Raw genomic sequence first — 21928 nt, 5'->3', positions numbered from 1 at the left:
AGAGACAGACAGACGGGGAAAGAAAGAGACAGACAGACGGGGAAAGAAAGACAGACAGACGGGGAAAGAAAGAGACAGACAGATGGGGAAAGAAAGAGACAGACGGGGAAAGAAAAGAGACAGACAGACGGAGAAAGAAAGAGAGAGACAGACGGGGAAAGAAAGAGACAGACGGGGAAAGAAAGAGACAGACGGGGAAAGAGAGAGACAGACGGGGAAAGAGACAGACGGGGAAAGAGACAGACGGGGAAAGAGACAGACGGGGAAAGAGAGACGGGGAAAGAGACAGACGGGGAAAGAGACAGACGGGGAAAGAGACAGACGGGGAAAGAGACAGACGGGGAAAGAGACAGACGGGGAAAGAGACAGACGGGGAAAGAGACAGACGGGGAAAGAGACAGACGGGGAAAGAAGAGACAGACAGACGGGGAAAGAAAAGAGACAGACAGACGGGGAAAGAAAGAGACAGACAGACGGGGAAAGAAAGAGACAGACGGGGAAAGAAAGAGACAGACAGATGGGGAAAGAAAGACAGACGGGGAAAGAAAAGAGACAGACGGAGAAAGAGAGAGACAGACGGAGAAAGAGAGAGACAGACGGAGAAAGAGAGAGACAGACGGAGAAAGAGAGAGACAGACGGAGAAAGAGAGAGACAGACGGAGAAAGAGAGAGACAGACGGGGAAAGAAAGACAGACAGACGGGGAAAGAAAGAGACAGACAGACGGGGAAAGAAAGAGATAGACGGGGAAAGAGAGAGACAGACGGGGAAAGAGACAGACGGGGAAAGAGAGAGACAGACGGGGAAAGAGACAGACGGGGAAAGAGACAGACACAGAGAGAGGGAGAGACAGACACACAGAGACAGACAGAGATGCCTCTTCTCCACTAGCGTTTTTTTAAATCACAGCGATTCTCGGCTCAAAATGTGAGTTGAGTATCCTGCGTGTGATATGCGTACAGTGTGTGTTTTTTTCCTCACATAGCATCCGTATTACATGTGAGCGTCATGCGGGTGCTATGTGAGTTTTTAGGTAAGCAGTGTAGGGCTGGCTACGGGAGAATTCTCCTGTAAAACCAGTCCTGGCCGCGGTTACCTGCACTCAGCTCCAGAGCTGTAACCTGAGCTCCAGCGTCTGCCTGATCTGTCTGCAGCTGTGCTGACCTGAACAGCAATCTCCGGGGAATCCATCACTCGGCGCTCGCTGTTCAGGCTGCACTCTGGAGCTCAGGTGACAGCTCCGGGGTTCAGTGCATGTAACCGCGGCCAAGATTAGTTTTACAGGAGATTCCTCCGGTACCAGTCTGATGCGGTATGCAAGTGTCAGGATCCGTGTGACATGCGCATGCCACCCGGATTCTGACTTGCATGGGGGTGAGAGAGCTGAGAATCGCATCAAATCGCAGCATGCTGCGATTTCAAGGAGAGGCCGTGTATCGTCTGAGAAAAACAGGGAAATGGAGACAGCATCATTAGAAACCATTTGCAAGATTGCAATACGTTTCTCAATGAGAGGGAATTTGCAGGAAAAAAACGCTAGTGGAGAAGAGGCCAGAGACAGAGACTGGGAGAGAGACAGTTACTATCCTGGGCAACGCCCGGGTACAACAGCTAGTAATTAATAAGACTTAAAGGGGCTCTCCTCCATTACTTGAGAACCCAAGATTAATCATTTCACGGTCCCATGGAAAATAAAACTTATGTATACTCCCTTCCTGCAATGGCACTGTTGCAGCCGTTGCTGTTCGACAGGGGTGACCTAACATTGTTGTGTCATGTGATCACTGCAGCTAATCAGTGGCTCCAGCTTAATATTTCATCGGAACGTCCACAAAATAGTAAAGTCTGCAGCTGGTCAGCGGTGGCTAATTAGCTGCAGTGGTCATGTTATACAATGTCAGGTCACATCCTGAGAACAGAAGCGTTGACTTTGCTGGTACAGGGCCACTGCAGGAAGGGAGTATACAGTATCTTATTTTCCATGGGACCCTGAAATGATTACGTTTGGGTTGTTCATACATTGGGACCAATTCATCAAATCGTTTACGCCACAAAAGTTGCGTAAAAGCTTTGAAAAGTCACACACTTTTTGCACCAAAATCTTGCGATTTGGTGTTTTCGCAGTACTTTGGCTCAGCTCTGCCACAACGGATGGAGCTGCAGAGGAGTCGGGTGGGATGGAGCACGGTACTCACACCCATTTTATTAATGAAAAGTGACAGCCTTTTTAGACCACAAATGCTATTGCAGTACCTGACTGGAGCAGCATTTCCGGCATGGCACACAAAAGCACACGTCACTCGGAAGAAGCAATGACATGCACCTCTTAATGAATTTGGTGGTTCTTCTACTCCATCAAGACTAACGTAGCATGAGCATGGGCTACGCCAGGCTTACTGAATTGGCCTCAGTGGTTCCATTTTCTTTGGGGCACCATGTTGAATAAGCAAGGTTTGTCCAGTAGCACACAGCTCCGGTAAGTATTATTAGGCTACTTATAAGCTATATTTTATGTCCAGATGTAAGACGTTCACAATGTATATAATGGTTCAGTACGTTAGTCCTCACCTTACTAGGCTGGCCTACAACAGGATTCTTCCCACAGCGCTGGTTGATGATATCTCGGATGAGATGCTTCTGCCCGTTGTATGTGGTCAGGATGCTGATACGATTGGCAGGATATCCCAGCAGGCGCATATACATAAACAGGGCTACCGCATACTCAGCCTCAGCAAGGTTCTGCACGGGGACAATACTGATTAGTGTTTTCTGTAGAGTGCAGTAACCATCTTCAATCAGAAAATCATAGAAAATGAAAAATATCACTGCATATTCAAGAACTGCTAAATTATTGTGTTTTTTCTTCTTCACAATAGTTCACGTGACAACTATTGCGGTGTATGGTCACGTCTACTAGGGAGTTTTATACTTTTCTATCTCCAGCCACTCATTCCGAATACCCAATAAAGTGGCGCAATTTTAGCTTCTATTGATGTGGGATGTATATAAACATATAACATATATACCTGGTAAAAATAGGGGTTGGGCTCAGACTCCCCTACTCCATTGAAGTCTTCAACGTTTATAAGTTGGAAGTCATACAAGAACCCGGCATTAGCGGCTCTGAACTCCGGCAGCATCTGCACATGAGGAAGGTTTCCCAAACTCTTGTAGCGCCAGTTGTACAGATTACACAGACTGGAATATAGGCAAAGAGAATTTATCTTAGTTTGGGTCAACTGAATGGATTAAGATAAAAAAAATAAACCATTCTACCTTGCTCTGGCTCTTCCTTGGGCATCGAGATCCACAGTCGGCACACCGAGCCTGACAAACCGCGTGAAGAGTGACTGCTCCATGTTTGAGTATTTCTGGAAGGCCATGTTCTTGATGACAGGCGGTAGCTGGTGGTGGTCTCCGATCATGATCCATCGCTTCAGCCGACTGAAGCCATCTTCTGGATTCTACATTGGAATGGTACAGTCGTACTTGTGTTACATGAGAGTTGTGCCTTGGATTGCACTGTATAAAAGACAAAATCCTCGGCTTTCCCGCTCCCCAAAAAAGAGCATAAAGTTTATAAAACCACAAAAACACTAAAAATTTTCATATGTATGAGGTTTCAAAAACCCTAGTATTGTAATTTACATACATGCCCAATTAAGAACATCTTGGCAGAGATAACAAAAAGGTGTTTCGGAATATGTCTTTGCACAGATTCATAAACTAAACCTCTCAAGTCCAGTCCAATCGGCTATATATGTAAAAAAAAAAAAAATACTGTATTTTTCGGTTTATAAGACGCACCGTATTATATAATGCACCCCAAATTCAGAGCAAAAAAAAATAATATGGGGTCAGTCTTCTAATCCTGGCGATGTCTTACCAGAGGGGGTGGAAGCGGTGGTGGAGCAAGGTCACAGGAGGCAGGGGCGGTGGGTGTCCCAGAAACTGTAGGCTCTGCTGGTACAGCTGTGCTAGGGCTCGGGCAGCTGTGCTGGGGCTCGGGTAGCTGTGCTGGGGCTCGGGCAGCTGTGCTGGGGCTACGGCGGTGGCTGGGGCAGCTGTGCTGGGGCTCGGGCAGCTGTGCTGGGGCAGCTGTGCTGGGGCTCGAGCAGCTGTGCTGGGGCTCGGGCAGCTGTGCTGGGGCAGCTGTGCTGGGGCTCGGGCAGCTGTGCTGGGGCTACGGCGGTGGCTGGGGCAGCTGTGCTGGGGCTCGGGCAGCTGTGCTGGGGCTCGGGCAGCTGTGCTGGGGCTCGGGCAGCTGTGCTGGGGCTCGGGCAGCTGTGCTGGGGCTCCGGCAGCTGTGCTGGGGCTCCGGCAGCTGTGCTGGGGCTCCGGCAGCTGTGCTGGGGCTCCGGCAGCTGTGCTGGGGCTCCGGCAGCTGTGCTGGGGCTCGGGCAGCTGTGCTGGGGCTACGGCGGTGGCTGGGGCAGCTGTACTGGGGCCCAGGCAGCTGTGCTGGGGCTTGGGCTGCAGCGGGCTTCAAATAAATGGCACCCGGAGTCAGTGCAATGGCAAGCTGAGATCTCATATGAGCAAGCGCCACCTCCGGATGCCATTTTCCTTAAGTCCGCTGCTGGGAGATCAATGAGCCGGAGGCGGTACATGTCCAGATGAGATCTTGAGCTGATAGCGCCATCTGTGCATACACAGACTCCAGGAGCCAACATTTGAAGTCCTCACCACCCACCCTGCAGCACAAAGCTGCCGCAGACCCTGCACAGCCACTGCAGCAATGGCCGCCACAGACCCTGCTCAGCAGCCCCAGCACCAGCCACCGCACAGCCGCCACAGCACCAGACCAGCCACCGCAGCCCCTGCACAGCCACTGCAGCATTCCCCTGGCCTCCTGTGACCCCTCTCCATCTCCACTGGTAAACTACATTCAGATTATAAGATGCACCCCTCAGTTTTCTCTCAAATTTTGGGAGGAAAAGTGTGTCTTATAATCCGAAAAATACGGTAAATAAATAAAAAAATAAAAAGGGGGGCCAGTCTGGTCTGCAAACTGTACACAAGTGGATCATTCTTTTTACATGTGAGAAATCACTGGTCATTATTATGTCAGTTTGCCATCCGACGAGCACATGGAAGCGCAATGACTGAATATACGCTCATCTAAACAATGCCATATAATTATATATATGTATATATATATATATATTTTTATTAAAAAAAATAATAATTTACACCGTTTAAAAAAAAAAAAAAAAAATTCCTTTGTTTTCACATTTTTACATCACCCCCTTCCTTTGTGAGGGACAAGCAGACATTTTTTAACGCATTATTTTTGGAGTAATTTGGGGGGGGGATTAAAATTTGTATAATGGCTGTAATAGGTAAAAAGATTTAGTATCAAAGCTAGTGAATACATACAATAAATATATATTTTGCACTCTTTTGGTGATTTTGGCCCTCTGATAATAACTTAGTCCTGGTAGATCTTATAAATAAGTGATTTTGGGCGCTGTCGTGAGGCCAATAAATCACCTGTGTGCATATGATATGCCATTAAACTCTCGGTACCCCAACCTTGAGAGATGATGAAAGATGGGTAAGAAGACACCAGCATTTCGCTCTGTCTATGAACACGCCAGGTTCACCTCGGGATATCTAGCACAGCATATTTAGCGATGTTGAAGTGCCAGGGTATAGGCTTTCTGGTCAACTGTTATAACACAGTTGAAGGGGTCAGAGGCTGGTATATTGTACCTGCAGGAGGAGGGGGATGAAGGTCTCAATTTCTAGAATCTGAGCAGCCTCTTCCATCAGGATGTTATCATACTGCAGAGAAAAGACAGGAACCAAGAGTCAGCAAGATACCAGAGAACTTCAAGGTGACCGTCTGCAGACCATTTACAGAACAGTCTGAAGCTGCAAAAACATCTGGGCCAATAACAAAATAAAGCAGTTTTGTTGCTAAAGCAGGTAACAATGCCAAACCAGTCTGGATGAGGTTACCTTAAAATACCTCACATTCACGGCTGCCGGATCACTGTATCCACGGAGAACCTGTTACCAGCCATCTTTGGGCTAATCAATGACAGCAGCCTCGCAGCTAGCTGTGAGCATTAGCAGTAAGTAGAAATTACATATATGTATAATATACACATGCAATTGTTTTAATACATTAAAGGAGATGTTCTGTTTGGACAATCCCTTTTTTTTGTAAGGAAAGTACACCAAAAATGATCAGATCACAGGACGTATAGGAGGAGAAACCCACTGGAAACAGCTCAACCCCCCTGAGAGTTGTCACAGGGGGAAAAAAGAGAATTTTGTTTACTTACCGTAAATTCTTTTTCTTATAGTTCCGTAATGGAAGACCCAGACCATGGGTGTATAGCTTCTGCCTCCGGAGGACACACAAAGTACTACACTAAAAAGTGTAGCCCCTCCCTCCGAGCATATACACCCCCTGGATAACCAAATATAGCCAGCTTAGTGCAAAAGCTGAAGGAGAGTAGCCACCCACAAGTAGAGATAGAGCAAGAACCGGAACAACCGGAGCCTCTGTCTACAACAACAGCCGGTGATAACACGCGGAACAAGAAACTGCCAACAGGCAACAGGGAGGGTGCTGGGTCTCCCAATACGGAACTATAAGAAAAAGAATTTACGGTAAGTAAACAAAATTCTCTTTTTCTTCATCGTTCCTATGGGAGACCAAGACCATGGGACGTCTCAAAGCAGTCCATGGGTGGGAATAAACAGAAAACTGAGAAGTAGGCAAAACCTAACTTCACAAATGGGCGACAGCCGCCTGAAGGGTGCGTCTGCCCAAGCTCGCATCTGCTGAAGCATGAGCATGCACTTGGTAGTGCTTCGAAAAGGCATGCAGACTAGTCCAAGTGGCAGTCTGACAGACCTGCTAAGCCGTAGCCTGGTGCCTGAAACCGAAGAGGCACCGACAGCTCTGGTCGAGTGTGCCTTGATCCCCGGCGGGGGAGGCACTCGAGTACACTGGTAGGCATCGGAAATGGCTGACCCAATCTAACGAGCTAGGGTCGGTTTAGAAGCCGAGAGGCCCTTATGCCGACCTGTGGTCAGCACAAAAAGAGAGGTGCACCGCCTAAGAACAGCGGTGCGAGACACCTAGATCCGGAGCGCCCGCACCAGATCCAGAGTATGCAACGCTTTTTCAAAGCGATGAACAGGAGCCGGACAAAAGGAAGGCAGGGAAATGTCCTGGTTAAGGTGGAAGGAGAAACCACCTTAGGGAGGAAGTCCGGAGTCGGACGGAGAACCACCTTGTTTTGATGAAAAACCAAAAAAGGTGACTCCGAAGAGAGTGCAGCCAAATCAGAGACTCTCCCGAGGGAAGTTATGGCCACTAGAAAGACCACTTTCTGTGAAAGACAAGACAAAGAAACCTCCCTAAGAGGCTCAAAGGGGGGTTTCTGGAAGCCGTGAGGACCAGATTAAGGTCCCAGGGATCCAAAGACCGCCGGTAAGGCGGCGTGATGTGAGATGCGCCCTGTATGAAGGAGCGCACCTGAGCCAGCCGGGCGATACGCCGCTGGAACAACACTGGCCGAGCCGAGACCTGTCCCTTGAGGGATAGTCCTAGCTGCAGACCGGACTGTAGAAAAGACAGGAGGGTCGGCAAGGAAGAAGGCCAAGAAGCATGGCCGGAAGGGTGACACCAGGACAGGAAAATTCTCCAGGTCCTGTGATAGATTTTGGCCAAGGAATACTTCCGAGCCCGAGTCATAGTGGAGATGACTTCAGGAGGGATACCAGAAGTCGTCAAGATCCAGGACTCAAGAGCCACGCCGTCAATCTGAGAGCCGCAGAATTCTGGCGGAAAGACGGACCTTGTGAGAGAAGGTCTGGACGATCCGGGAGATGCCACAGCACCTCAACGGACAGATGGAGCAGGTCAGCGTACCAAGCTCGCCAGGGCCAGTCTGGAGCAATGAGAATGACCCGACGGCCCTCCATTCTGATCTTGCGCAGGACTCTGGGCAAGAGCTAGAGGGGGAAACACGTAAGACAGACGAAACTGGGACCAATCTTGAACCAGCGCGTCTGCTGCAAAGGCCTGAGGATCGTGGGAGCGAAGATCCACTTCCGGAGTGCCCCAAGTGCGGCAGATTGACAGAAACACTGCCGGATGCAGAGCCCACTCGCCGCTGTCCACGGTTTGACGGCTGAGATAACCTGCCTCCCAGTTTTCCACGCCTGGGTTGTGGATTGCGGATGTGGTGGACCTGGAATCCTCCGTCCACTGAAGGATGCGTTGAACCTCCAACGTTGCCAGGCGGCTGAGTGTCACGCCCTGGTGGTTGATGTAGGCAACTGCTGTGGCGTTGTCTGACTGGACTCGAATGTGCTTGCCCGCCAACTTGGTGAAAGGCCAAGAGAGCTAGACGCACAGCTCTGATTTCCAGCACATTGATCGAGAGGGCTGATTCGGACGGAGTCCAATTGCCCTGCGCTCTGTGGAGGAGATATACTGCTCCCCAGCCGGATAGACCGGCATCCGTGGTGAGGATCACCCAGGACGGGGCCAGGAAGGAGCGTCCCTGAAGAGAGAGGGGCCGAAGCCACCACTGAAGGGAGCCCCTGGTCTGTGGCGACAGAGCCACTAACCTGTGCAAGGAGGAAGTCCGCTTGTCCCAACAGCGGAGAATGTCCAGCTGCAGAGGACGCAGATGGAACTGGGCAAGGGAACCGCTTCCATTGACGCCACCATCTGACCCAGCACCTGCATTAGGTGCCTGATGGAATGACGGCGGGGCCTCAGCAAGGAGCGCACCGCTAGTGAAGGGACTGCTGTTTGACTAAGGGCAGCTTCACAAGTGCCGGCAGAGTCTCGAATTGCATCCCTAGGTCGGAGTCAGAGTGGACTTGGGAAAAAGACAAGCCACCCGAATTGGACTAGAGTGGCGAGAGTGAGCGAAGCACTCCGCTGACGGTCTGCACAGGATGAAGCCTTGACTAGAAGGCCGTCCAGGAAAAGGGATGCCAACTCTTGGAGGTGCAGAACCGCAACCACAGCTGCCATGACCCTGATGAATACTCGAGGGGCCGTGGCTAACCCGAAGGGAAGAGCCACGAATCGGAAATGTTCCTCTCTGATTGCCAAACGTAGCCAACGCTGGTGTGAAACTGCAATTGGCACATGCAGATAGACATCTCTGATGTCGAGGATGCAAGGAATCTCCTTGGGTCATTGAGGCAATGACTGAGCGCAGAGACTCCATGCGAAAATGCCGCACCTGAAAATGCTTGTTGAGAAGCCTGAGATCCAGGATGGGCCGGAAGGAACCGTCCCTTTAGGGGACTAGGAAGAGATTTGAGTAGAAACCTCTGAACCGTTCCCAGGCGGGAACCGGTACAATTACTCCGTTGGCCTGCAAGGATGCCACGGCCTGAGAGAAGGTGGCGGCCTTGAAGCAGGGGGGAGTTGACAGAAAAAATCTGTTTGGCGGGCTGAATAGAATTTCCGTGGGAGATGCTATCCCGCACCCACTGATCGGAGACGTGTTGAAACCACATGTCGCCAAGCGGGAGAGCCTGCCACCGACCAAGGACGTTGCTGGCGCGGCCAGATAGTCAAGAGGAGGCTGCCTTAGTGGCAGCAGCTCCTGCGGTCTTCTGAGGACGCGGCTTCGTGCGCCAGTTGGTTTTTGGTCCTTGGCTGAGTTAGTGGACGAGGCCGAGGGCTTAGAGAACGACCAGTTGGAGGAACGAAAGGAACGAAACCTCGACTGGTTCCTGCCCTGGTTCCTGGATTTGGTTTGTGGCATGGAAGTACTCTTCCCGCCAGTAGCCTCCTGAATAATTTCATCCAGTTGTTCACCGAACAGCCTGGGCCCAGCAAATGGGAGCCCAGCAAGGTACTTCTTTGAAGAAGTGTGTGCCTTCCACTCTCGAAGCCACAAGATCCTGTGTATAGCGAGAGAATTGGCCGAAGCCACCGCAGTGCGGAGCCTCCAGCATGGCAGACATGGCATAGGATGAAAAGGCTGAAGCCTGGAAGTTAAGGCAACCATCTCGGGCATAGAGTCCTTGGTGAGGGAATGCATCTCCTCTAGAGAAGTAGAGATGGCTTTGAAAGCCCACACTGCTGCAAAAGATGGGGAGAACGAGGCCCCTGCCGCCTCATATACAGATGGCGGTCAGTGGAATCCTTAAGAGAGTTGCCATCAGCCACTGATACAACTTTCCGGGCTGAGAGTCTAGACACCGGAGGGTCTCCTTTGGTGAATGAGCCTACTCCTTGACCACCTCTGGTGGAAACGGAAAACGGTCATCAGAACCACGCTTTGGGAAGCGTCTGTCAGGACAGGCTCTGGGCTTGGTCACAGTGGCCTGAAAACTGGAGTGGTTAAGGAACACACTCCTTGTTCTCTTAGGCAAGGTATACTGATGCTTTTCTGCCAGAGAGGGGAGCTCCCCTGATACAGGCGGATTGAGGTCCAGTACAAAATTAATGGACGCAATCAAATCACTAGCATCTGCGTCACTTTCGGACAGATCAATGGGGTACATGGAGGTAGCGTCCGAGCCCCCAGTAAAGGCATCCTCCTTATCCTGCGAGTCAGCTCGTGAATCAGAGCCGCGGGACGAGGAAGGAAGGGGGGACCCTGCGTCTCCATTTTAGGAGGACGGGGTCTGAGTCAGATGAAGAATCCTCTGTGAGCTTTGCTGAGCGAGCCGTAGCAGCAGAAGCGCCCTGAGAAGGGGGCTGATGCATGCTCAGCAGTGTCCGGGACATCTGTCCCCTGGAGAGAGGGATTCTACCCAAGCCGGGGGTTCAGCCACCGGAGCCGGAGCAGCCGGAGGGACCACTGGGGATGAGCCTCCAGGCTGAGGCACCACCATGTTAGAGCAGGCATCACAATGTGGATATGTGCTCGGATCAGGCAGCACGAGCTTACATGCAGTGCATATTAAGTACAGCCTTGCAGCCTTGCTCCTCGTGTGAGACATGCTGCTGAAGTGGGGGCTCTGAGCCAGAATGACCCCCAGCAGAGTATATACGCAGAGTATATAAGCAGGTCCACAACCGGAGGTTCTGGCTTGCCAGACCGTTAGACATTGGGACATCTCTGTGCCCTCCAGATCCCACAGCCCGGACCCCCAGGGAGATGGCCAGCGCCGATCGCTGTCACAATGTGGTTTATGCAGACATGCATAAGAACGCTGATAAAATGGCGCCGGAGCGAGGAGAGGGGGCGGGGCCTACTCTAAGAGCGGGCTGCGGAGGGCCAAGGAGATATACAGGGGAGGGAATATTACCTCAGAGAGGAGTGACCCTCCCCTGTGCCGAACGGCCGCTGGGCGGAGCCGCACTGTCCCTCTGCATGATTGGCATGCAGGGGCAGTGAAAACGAAACTAGGCCTCAGGCGAAGCCGGGGCCTAAATTTAACGATGCGGCCGGCAAGCAGGCACCATCGGCGCGGTTCTCAGGTGAAAACCAGAGAACCGGCCGGAAATGTCACAATAGATACACAGCACACTCTCCCCAACAATAAAGTACAAGGGACCCCCGATAATAACGTCTCAAATACTTAGCTTGTGAGACGCAGGGCCAGGTCCCTGAGGGATGAGTGCTCCGTCCGGCAGGATCCTGAAAGGGCTGCGGATGGAGACCGGTCTCCTGCAAGGCAGGGAGAACCGTGCTGGCTCCCACTTCAAGCCAGAGCCCGAGGGATGGTGAAGGAGCGCGGCATGTAAGGCTCCAGCCCTGAAATCAACCTTAACAACACCGCCGACACAGTGGGGTGAGAAGGGACATGCCGGGAGTCCAGCTTGGACCCGCTTTTCTTCAAACTCTTTCAAAAAATCAAAATCAGATGAGAATGCATGTGTGGATGTGTGCCTCCTGAACACAAAGCATTGAACTGGCTATATTTGGTTATCCAGGGGGTGTATATGCTCGGAGGGAGGGGCTACACTTTTTAGTGTAGTACTTTGTGTGTCCTCCGGAGGCAGAAGCTATACACCCATTGTCTGGGTCTCCCATAGGAACGATGAAGAAAGTAAAGTGGATTCTCACCATACATGTTCATTTGTATCCATACAGTTTGTTGTTTAAAGGGGTTGTTGGCCTTAAGCTACAAGTCTGCAGATGTGTCACTCGATGGGACTACAGACTTGTGAATCTTCATCTCGCTCGCACTGTGAGGATTCTCCGGTGTTGGCCGGCTCTTAACTGCAATTATGTGGTCACATGCAGACTAGAAGAGTGCACTGAGCAAGCCTAGATGTCTAGTCTGAATGTGACCAGAAGTGGCATACTTACAGTCATATGACTGCCTGCTCCCGACACTGGAGAATCCACACAGCGCGCATCGGGCGGGATGTGAGGACTCACAAATCTGCAGTCACATAGTGACACAGACTTGTACCCTAAGGCTAGATATCACCTTTAATGCCAAGCCTGTATCATAGCTCCCCAAGACTTGAAAGGAGAGGCGATACCATGTCTCCATTGTCTTTGTAAATTGCCGACATGAATTAGCAAACAAGGACAAAAGACCACCGTTTGGCAAAGAAATGAGGGACCAAAAAGGATGGACCTGCACTAGTACACTATACATATGCTATAAATGTTATAATGGGACTACCCCAGACAAGAGCAGACACAAGAACAATATCCATGCTCTTTGTAATCTAGAAGATCATTATAAAGCACAATTCCACCTGCTTTGAAGGTGGTCACTCCAATGGTACGTCCACAGAACATGGGGTCTACCCAGTGGCGTAGCAAGGGGGGGCGGAGGGGGCGGTCCGCCCCGGGCGGCACGTCTCAGGGGGGCGGCATTTTGGCCACTCGCCTTCAGTTCTGCTGCCCCCGGGCCAAGTTCTGGGGACCGGAGTCCTCAGCAGGAAACTGTGGTTGCTGTCTCTTTAAGGCACGCAGACCACAGTGCCCTGCTGGATTGAGCTTCATCTGTGGGCGGAGCTACCACCCGGCGTCCTGCTCTGTCCCAGAGAGATGAAGGAGTGCCAGCCAGCAACCCCCAGCAGAGCGCTGGCCTCCGGCGCTGTGTGGGCCCCCTCTCATCCGTGTCCGAGCAGTAAGTGCTACCCCCCTCGACCTGTATACTCCCTCCCAGTCACCCGGTTTATGGGCCCCAGTGAGCTGCATGGGCTTTTCCCACCTCAGGAGCTGCGTGTGCGGACCCCCAGGAGCCGTGTGTGTTGGTGCGAGCACAGCTCTGCTACATCTGCCCTGTACTTGGTGCAGGCACAGCTCTGCTACATCTGCCCTGTGCTTGGTGTGGGCACAGCTCTGCTACATCTGCCCTGTGCTTGGTGCGGTCACAGCTCTGCTACATCTGCCCTGTGCTTGGTGCGGGCACAGCTCTGCTACATCTGCCCTGTGCTTGGTGCAGGCACAGCTCTGCTACATCTGCCCTGTGCTTGGTGCGGGCACAGTTCTGCTACATCTGCCCTGTGCTTGGTGCGGGCACAGCTCTGCTACATCTGCCCTGTGCTTGGTGCGGGCACAGCTCTGCTACATCTGCCCTGTGCTTGGTGCAGGCACAGCTCTGCTACATCTGCCCTGTGCTTGGTGCGGGCACAGCTCTGCTACATCTGCCCTGTGCTTGGTGCGGGCACAGTTCTGCTACATCTGCCCTGTGCTTGGTGCGGGCACAGCTCTGCTACATCTGCCCTGTGCTTGGTGCGGGCACAGCTCTGCTACATCTGCCCTGTGCTTGGTGCGGGCACAGCTCTGCTACATCTGCCCTGTGCTTGGTGCGGGCACAGCTCTGCTACATCTGCCCTGTGCTTGGTGCGGGCACAGCTCTGCTACATCTGCCCTGTGCTTGGTGTGGGCACAGCTCTGCTACATCTGCCCTGTGCTTGGTGAAGCCTCAGCTCTGCAGCAGCCGCGTGTGCGGGCCCCAAAAAGCCACGTGTATGTCTATATGTGCAGCAGAGTTGTGTGTGTGTGTGTGTGTGTGTGTATGTATGTATGTATGTATGCAGTAGAGCTGTGTGTGTCTGTCTGTATGTAGCAGAGTTGTCTGTATGCATGTATGCAGCAGCTACAGAGTTGTGTGTGTCTGTATGTATGCATGTATGCAGCAGCTACAGAGTTGTGTGTGTCTGTATGTATGCATGTATGCAGCAGCTACAGAGTTGTGTGTGCCTGTATGTATGTATATATATGTATGTAGCAGCTACAGAGTTGTGTGTGTCTGCATGTATGCAGCAGCTACAGAGTTGTCTGTATGTATGCATGTATGCAGCAGCTACAGAGTTGTGTGTGCCTGTATGTCTGTATATATATGTATGCAGCAGCTACAAAGTTGTGTGTGTCTGTATATATGCATGTATGCAGCAGCTACAGAGTTGTGTGTGTCTGTATGTATGCAGCAGCTACAGAGTTGTCTGCATGTATGCAGCAGCTACAGAGTTGTGTGTGCCTGTATGTATGTATATATATGTATGCAGCAGCTGCAGAGTTTTGTGTCAGTATGTATGCAGTAGAGCTGTGTGTCTGTATAAATTCAGTAGAGCTGTGTGTGTCTGTATGTATGCTGCAGAGTTGTGTGTCTGTCTGTATGCAGTTGTGTGTCTGTATGCAGCAGAGTTGTGTGTCTATGTATGCTGCAGAGTTGTCTGTATGCAGTAGAGCTGTGTGTGTCTGTATAAATGCAGTAGAGCTGTGTGTGTCTGTATGTATGCAGCAGAGCTGTGTGTGTCTGTATGTATGTATGCAACAGAGTTGTGTGTGTCTGTATGTATTCATGTATGCAGCAGCTGCAGAGTTGTGTGTGTCTGTATGTATGCTGCAGAGTTGTGTGTCTGTATGTATGCAGTTGTGTGTGTCTGTATGCAGCAGAGCTGTGTGTGTCTGTATGTATGCAGCAGAGCTGTGTGTGTGTATAATAGGCCTACATGTGTGTAAAAAGGTGAAAGTCTAGGACTAATAGCAGCAGTCTACAATTAGATCTTTGATTGTAGTTCCATGAAAAATAAATATTTTGATGGTTTTCCAAATTTTTGAAAATTTCTGGATTATCAACGGCCAACGGAGGGGGGCGGCAAATTTGACGACCGCCCTGGGCGGCAAAAGCAGTAGCTACGCCACTGGGTCTACCACAATCTCTGGGAGGTCAGTGTAATGCCTTCAGGCCTTCTAGAGCAAGAGAGGTTATAAAAGTTGAGGACTGAACACTAGTCCCTCTTTATTCCCTCATTGGTCACTTTTAGGTGTTATTTCAGAATGTTTTCATGGTTTTCTTGTAGTTTAATTACTGCTGCCAATGTCTTTACCTTGAATCCTAGATCCACAAGGTCATGACGCTTTAGAGCAGCATGTGTACAGGTCATGGCGATGATCTTGGCTTCCTTCACAAGGAGATACTTGGAACGATCCAGTCCGCTGCGCAACAACTCAAAGGCTCGAAATTCCTGCGCAAGTAGAAAAAGAAGCTTAGTCCATTGTTCTGCCCTCTCATTACAGTATTTGTGATCGACCTGAATGATGAAACTGCTAAATAATCATATGCCAAATGTAAGAAGCGCTGCAATACGTGGTATCTGTTGATCGCAGCTCCCCTCTCTCCAGCCACTAATAGTAACCAGAACTGTATTTTTCCATTACCGTCCTTTACCTGAATCTCAGCATGGAGGCTGTGATTTATCCCCACGAGCTACAGGACAGACACAATCATCTAATAATGCCGGTGGGAAACATTTCCTGCTCGGTGCAGGGTTTGGTTTCGCAAGAGTATAATGTACGCTGTGGAGCATGACCGCGGGAGAGATCAGCTTACAGGATTGTGCTCAGTCCTGGACAATACCCACCTCCAGCTGAGTAAAGATTTTCTTAATATGTCGGAAACATCCTTCAGCAATTTCCGTTTCCTCCTGATAGGAACGTCCTTTGAATATCGGTTGGGGTGCGTTGGAGAAGTATTGGTGGAAAGGGAAGAATTTGGCAATGTCACCGACCTCAGGAGCTTGGGAAGACTTGGTTTTCACCTTGCTCTGGTAAGCCTCCCATCGTGACATTATCTGCGGGGAAGCAAGAAAAAAAGATTGAAACAAAAGAGGTAGAAATCCGAAGCCCAATATAAAATTCAGCATTAAAGGCTGTAAACCTTTAACCCTCCTAAACAGTCTATATGGGCATGTAGGTCACAGGGATTAACTGAGCAGTTAAGATCTTCCTGAGAATCTGCCTCCAGAGATTATTTTACAAGAAAGGAGGCATTACTAGTGAGAGACTTGTAATGACTGACAGCCTGTTCTCCAGTGTGAGACATGTAAGGACTGACAGTCTGTTCTCCAGTGTGAGACATGTAAGGACTGACAGTCTGTTCTCCAGTGTGAGACATGTAAGGACTGACAGTCTGTTCTCCAGTGTGAGACATGTAATGATTGACAGTCTGTTCTCCAGTGTAAGACATGAAAGGACTGACAGCCTGTTCTCCAGTGTGAGACATGTAATGATTGACAGTCTGTTCTCCAGTGTAAGACATGAAAGGACTGACAGCCTGTTCTCCAGTGTGAGACATGTAATGACTGAGTCTGTCCTCCAGTGTGAGACATGTAATGATTGACAGTCTGTTCTCCAGTGTAAGACATGTAATGACTGACAGCCTGTTCTCCAGTGTAAAACATGTAATGACTGACAGCCTGTTCTCCAGTGTGAGACATGTAATGACTGACGTTCTTCTCTCCTGATCTACATGTCTCATACAGATAACTCCCCTTTCATGTAATATAATCTCTGGAGGCAGATTCTCAGGGAGATCTATGTCCCGCCCATAGATCTTAACAGCTCATTTACATATTAAGAAAAATGTGGATTTCTCTGGAATAAGACATCGGATTGCAGACACCAAGGTATCATTTTATTCAGCTTTCTATGACCTAGATGGTCACAGAAGAGGCTTAGGAGGGTTCATCCTTCTGATAGATTCCCTTTAAAGGGGTTGTTTCTTGCAGAAAAGTAGTTTTAGAATAGATGGTGAACTAATAAAGAACAGTCTATGTCTGCCATAGTGTGGTCGTTGTTACAAATTGTGTCTTTATTCCGGCTCTTGAGCAGGAGGCCCCTCCTATGAAGACATGTGCCATTAGGACATATCATCAGGGCTAGTATTAATCAGTCTCAGTCGCTATATGCCCAGGTAGTGGTTAGCACTGTTGCTTTTCAGCGCTATGGTCTTGGGTTCAACATCTGCAAGGAGTTTGTATGTTCTCCCCGTGTTTCCATGTGTTTCCTCTGGATACCCCAGTTTTCCGATAGGGAATTTAGATTGTGAGCTCCAATGGGGAGAGTGATGATGTTTCTGTAAAGCGCTATGAAAATTAATAGTGCTATAGAAATGACTAAAATAATACAAGTTAGATTTTTACCTGGTACAAAAAGAAGTGGCCAGCCGTCTCACATGTATAAGACACATCTCCAGGGACCCCCAGACTCTCCTGTAGACGTCCCACCTCATGCAGTAACTCCAGCCTGCGTGCCAGCACATAGTTCACTCGCCCGTACCTGGAAAGATTAGAAGATATTTACCTATATAACTGGGATCACACAGCATTGTGTCTGAGATAATCCACCGCGTGATAGAAATGCCCTGAGAACGTACTCTACGCAGGTATACAAGATGATCTACATTACGAGCTTTCCAGGCCAGCCACTATTCTGCAGTAGCATGTATGTAAGGTGGCCGGCGTCTAAGCTAAGCTCACCTGTGCACTGGGGCTCAATACAAAACTACATGTATCTGTGGCCACACCTGAGATCAGATCTGATCAGGAGAGAGTAAGTTCACAAGATATTTGTCTTTGGTAATGGTAACCCTTCTGACCATAACCTTCACCCCTACGACCCTCCATCTACAATGCGCACAACTGGGAGCGTACCGTTCAGACTGGACAGCTGAAGACATCCAATTGTCTCCAGCCTAATGTAACTGAGTAAGGTCCCTTTCACATGTCAGTGATGCCGGTATGTATTGTCCGTTTTCATATGTACCGGAGACACGGACATAAGCAGACCCGTTAAAATCAATGGGACTGCGCACACATCTGTGTTTTCTCCCAGATGTGACATGTCCGTTTTTCTCCGGCAGCTCTAATATCACATAGACAACACTTTGATGTGATGCATGTGACATGTACCGGAGAAAACACGTGTCTGTGAAATAAAATGATATTCTATACTCGCCTGTCTCCAGAGCTGCTGTCTTCGGCGCTGCTGTCACTTGCTTCCGGGCCCGCTCATTATGCTCATGAATATTCACTGCACTGCAGACCCAGAAGCAGCAGTAACGGGGACAGGCGAGTAAAACGTTCCTGCTCTCTGTATGCTATCACGGATAGCACACAGGGAACACGTGCAAAAAATCACGGGACACGGAGGGCCATATGCACTTTCAACACGGTCTGTTCAAAATGTCAGTGTTTTGCATGGACATGTGAAAGAGGTCTAATGGATACTGCGGCTGCAGTCACTGATGTGTTAGGCTGCTGTCACACATCTGATATTAGCCGTCAGGCAAAATCTGGCGAAAAAACTGATGCGACTGAGTCGGCAAACAAACGTGGCATCAGTTTTTTCCATTCGTTCCTTCCGTTTTTTGACGGATCCATTGTGATACTGAGCATGCGCAGTTTAAAAAACTGGATCTATCGTTGGATACCGTCATATGCCGAATGACGATGGATTCGGCGCCCATAGGCTTCCATTATACAACATGGCGGATGGTGCCGGATCCGGCGTGGTCCGATTTTTGCCGGAGACAAAAAACGTTGCATGCTGCGTCCTTTCCGGCTGCTGGACAAAGAAATCTCGCCGGAACCCAAGGCCATCCGGCACAATCCGATGCCAATACAAGTTTATGGGGAATAAAACAGACCCAACGCTGGATCCGTTTTATCCGCAATTCGCCGGATTGTGCCTGACGGCGAAAAACGGATGTGTGAAAGCAGCCTTAGTTATACCCATGGCACAATATTAGTACATTCTTATTGCATTGCTTATGCTCTTGGTATTGGAGGGCTCCAGCAGTGAAGGAGTTAATCCCGGTTGCTCCAGGGGGTGGGGGTGGGGGCTCACCTGCTGAAATCCTTCTCTGTCTCCAGCTCCTCCTCTCCATGCCCCAGACGCAGGAGGTGCCTCTCGTCAATATCGAGGGCCATAATCTTCTCAAACAGCTGGTTGAGCGCCTGCAGATTGATAGGGACAGGAGGGGAGAGGTATTTACAGACCGCATGGAGATGTTCTAGGAAAAGACGGGAGGGGGGCAGCGCGGGCAAGCATGGAAATGCCAAGGAGAACAGGTCTGGAAGTAATCAGCTAGGTACCATGCAGCAGATGGTGCTGGTCAGACAACCGGGCTAACGTGAGAGGAGAGGACAAGCCTTTCCTTCCATCTGACATTGCTTTGATATTAACCTAAAGGGGCAAAAGCAAATCTGTAATTTCACAAAACCAAAAAAAAAAAAAATCGAGCTAACGTGGAGCCTCACATTAAGCACAATTTTGCCCACCTTTCTACATATTTTTTCTTATTACTAAATGCATGTAATTGAGGCTAATAATACATTTTTGCAATTGCAATGAAACATTTTCTTCTTTAATCCCTATGATGCAGAATGAGTTAGCTAAGAATCCTTCAGTCCGCTCGCGGTGGGAATCTGACGGGGGGTTGTAGCACGACTATTTGACTTTTTCTGAGCTCCTCTCATCCAATTTATGATCGCATCAAAGTTGATTGTGCGGAGAAACCTCGATCATGTAAAAGCAAAACTGTGCAAAGCGTTAAAGGAAACACAATAGTAAAAAAGAAAAAAAAAGTCTTCAAAAAATGGACGAACCCTTCAACAGTAAATACACGGCTCGTGTCTTCTACTTGACCTTTTTCATTCCAATCATTTTTTTATTTATTTTTTTCTGAGTGACATTAATGACTTGTCATATCTTTGTCTGCCTGTGCAAAACTACAAAAGTACATCTGTCCCCCCTTATGGGCTAGTGGGGACTCGCTTATCTCCCTGCACGGTCCACCCTCCAAATCATGGAGCTACCATAGAGGACATTGCTGATCTCCTCCATCTGGATCATTTCCTGCAGACGCCATCGGGGCAAGGCTAGCACACACAGACGTCTTACATAGAGCAGAGCTAGCACACCAGACGTCTTACATAGAGCAGAGCTAGCACACACAGACGTCTTACATAGGAGCAGGGCTAGCACACACAGACGTCTTACATAGCGCAGAGCTAGCACACACAGACGTCTTACATAGAGCAGAGCTAGCACACACAGACGACGTCTTACATAGAGCAGAGTTAGCACACCAGATGTCTTACATAGAGCAGAGCTAGCACACCAGACGTCTTACATAGAGAAGAGCTAGCACACACAGACGTCTTACATAGGATCAGGGCTAGTACACACAGACATCTTACATAGGATCAGGGCTAGTACACACAGACGTCTTACATAGGAGCAGGGCTAGCACACACAGATGTCTTACATAAGATCAGGGCTAGTACACACAGACGTCTTACATAGGAGAAGGGCTAGCACACACAGATGTCTTACATAGGAGCAGGGCTAGCACACACAGACGTCTTCCATAGGAGCAGGGCTAGCACACATCAGACATCTTACACTGGAGCAGGGTTAGCACACACAGACGTCTTATATAGGATCAGAGCTAGCACATACCAGACATCTTACAGTGGGGCACGGCTAGCACACACCAGACGCTTCACATAGCAGCATGGCTAGCACACACCAGACGTATTACATTGGAGTAGGGCTAGCACATACTAGACGTCTTACAACAGTCTTGATGACTGACAGGTCTGTAGATGTGTCCTCGGAGGTCATGGCAATGTGAGATGGCAGGAACTTGATATGACTACTGGGAAGGAGAGTGGTGGGCACACTTTCTCCGGCTGGTCACAGTGTACCATTAATGGTGACTGAATGCACTGCCGTGACTACTAATGGAAGCTCTATTCTGCCCACCGGCGGAGTGGGGGGGGTGAAGAACTTCACAGGTTATTTCTGGCTTATAAATTTGGAACTGGCTACTAGACCTAGTTAGCACAATTAGTCCTTGCGACACTAAATTGCATGACGTACAGTGTCCAGATGTGTTAACATGAAAGCAAGTGATGAATGAATACTTTACAAACAGTGAAAACATAGGAAACTAGTAATACAAATATATACACGTGGTATCTCACTAATCGTAATGATCCTGAGAATAATGTTACTAAATCACTTATATCACACTCAACATTGAAAAAAACCCACTAATTGGGTGTAAAAAAAGTTCACCTTTTTCCATCTGCCACACACATCTGAAAACAGCATAATATAAGGGGCACAGACCCTGATTCCAAGGAGGGATATGCCCCTTACTGGGCTGCTTGCTATAGTTTTGATAGAATCCCTTTTATCTCTGCTGTAAATGTATCAGTGCTATGAATGCTGAGCTGTGTGCAACCATGCTCACACCCCTGACTTGCAGCTTTCTGTGTACACTGTGCATTGTGAGCAAGCTGCCAATCAGTGGTGGGGCGGGATACACAGATTAGCCTGACATCTTGGCATACAACACCTAGCTCTCTAATGATAAATCCATGCTGATAAAACACTGATTGTATTGAAACAACAGCAAGCTGCTGAGCAAGTGACTCATCACTGGAATCCAGCTTCCTGTCCTTACATAATGCTGCTGTAAGATTAACCCCTTCACGACTGAAGACATACCAGTATGTCATGAAGGGGTAATCACCACCAGCTGCTGTGGTGAGCCGGCGGAGATCCCTGCTCATGTCTGCTAATTTAAACAGCAGTCATGTGCGGCTAACAGGAGCGTGTGGATCCACGATTCACCTGCGCCTATTAACCCTTTAGATCGTGCTGTTTAAATGTGACGTGATTTAAATAGCCATGGCGTGGAAATCGCCTTTCTGGGCC

At 49.4% G+C, this 21928-nt stretch overlaps 1 protein-coding gene across 1 annotated transcript in view; it reads right to left on the bottom strand.

The window, feature by feature from the left end:
* The window catches only part of AQR (aquarius intron-binding spliceosomal factor), a 245522-nt gene that overhangs the window by 52054 nt on the left and 171540 nt on the right, over window positions 1-21928 (bottom strand). Inside the window, exons 24-31 of the mRNA XM_075330613.1 lie at window positions 19046-19155; window positions 17341-17476; window positions 15781-15990; window positions 15247-15384; window positions 5715-5786; window positions 3276-3463; window positions 3026-3197; window positions 2568-2738 (exon numbers count right to left, since the gene is read on the bottom strand). Of these exons, the coding sequence (XP_075186728.1) occupies window positions 2568-2738; window positions 3026-3197; window positions 3276-3463; window positions 5715-5786; window positions 15247-15384; window positions 15781-15990; window positions 17341-17476; window positions 19046-19155 (1197 nt within the window). The remainder of the gene's footprint in view (window positions 1-2567; window positions 2739-3025; window positions 3198-3275; window positions 3464-5714; window positions 5787-15246; window positions 15385-15780; window positions 15991-17340; window positions 17477-19045; window positions 19156-21928) is intronic.

The sequence above is a fragment of the Anomaloglossus baeobatrachus genome, chromosome 12 (assembly GCF_048569485.1).
Source record: "Anomaloglossus baeobatrachus isolate aAnoBae1 chromosome 12, aAnoBae1.hap1, whole genome shotgun sequence".
NCBI lineage: Eukaryota > Metazoa > Chordata > Amphibia > Anura > Aromobatidae > Anomaloglossus > Anomaloglossus baeobatrachus.
Note: the sequence above shows the minus strand (reverse complement) of the source record. Positions and strands in the feature narration are given on the sequence as shown.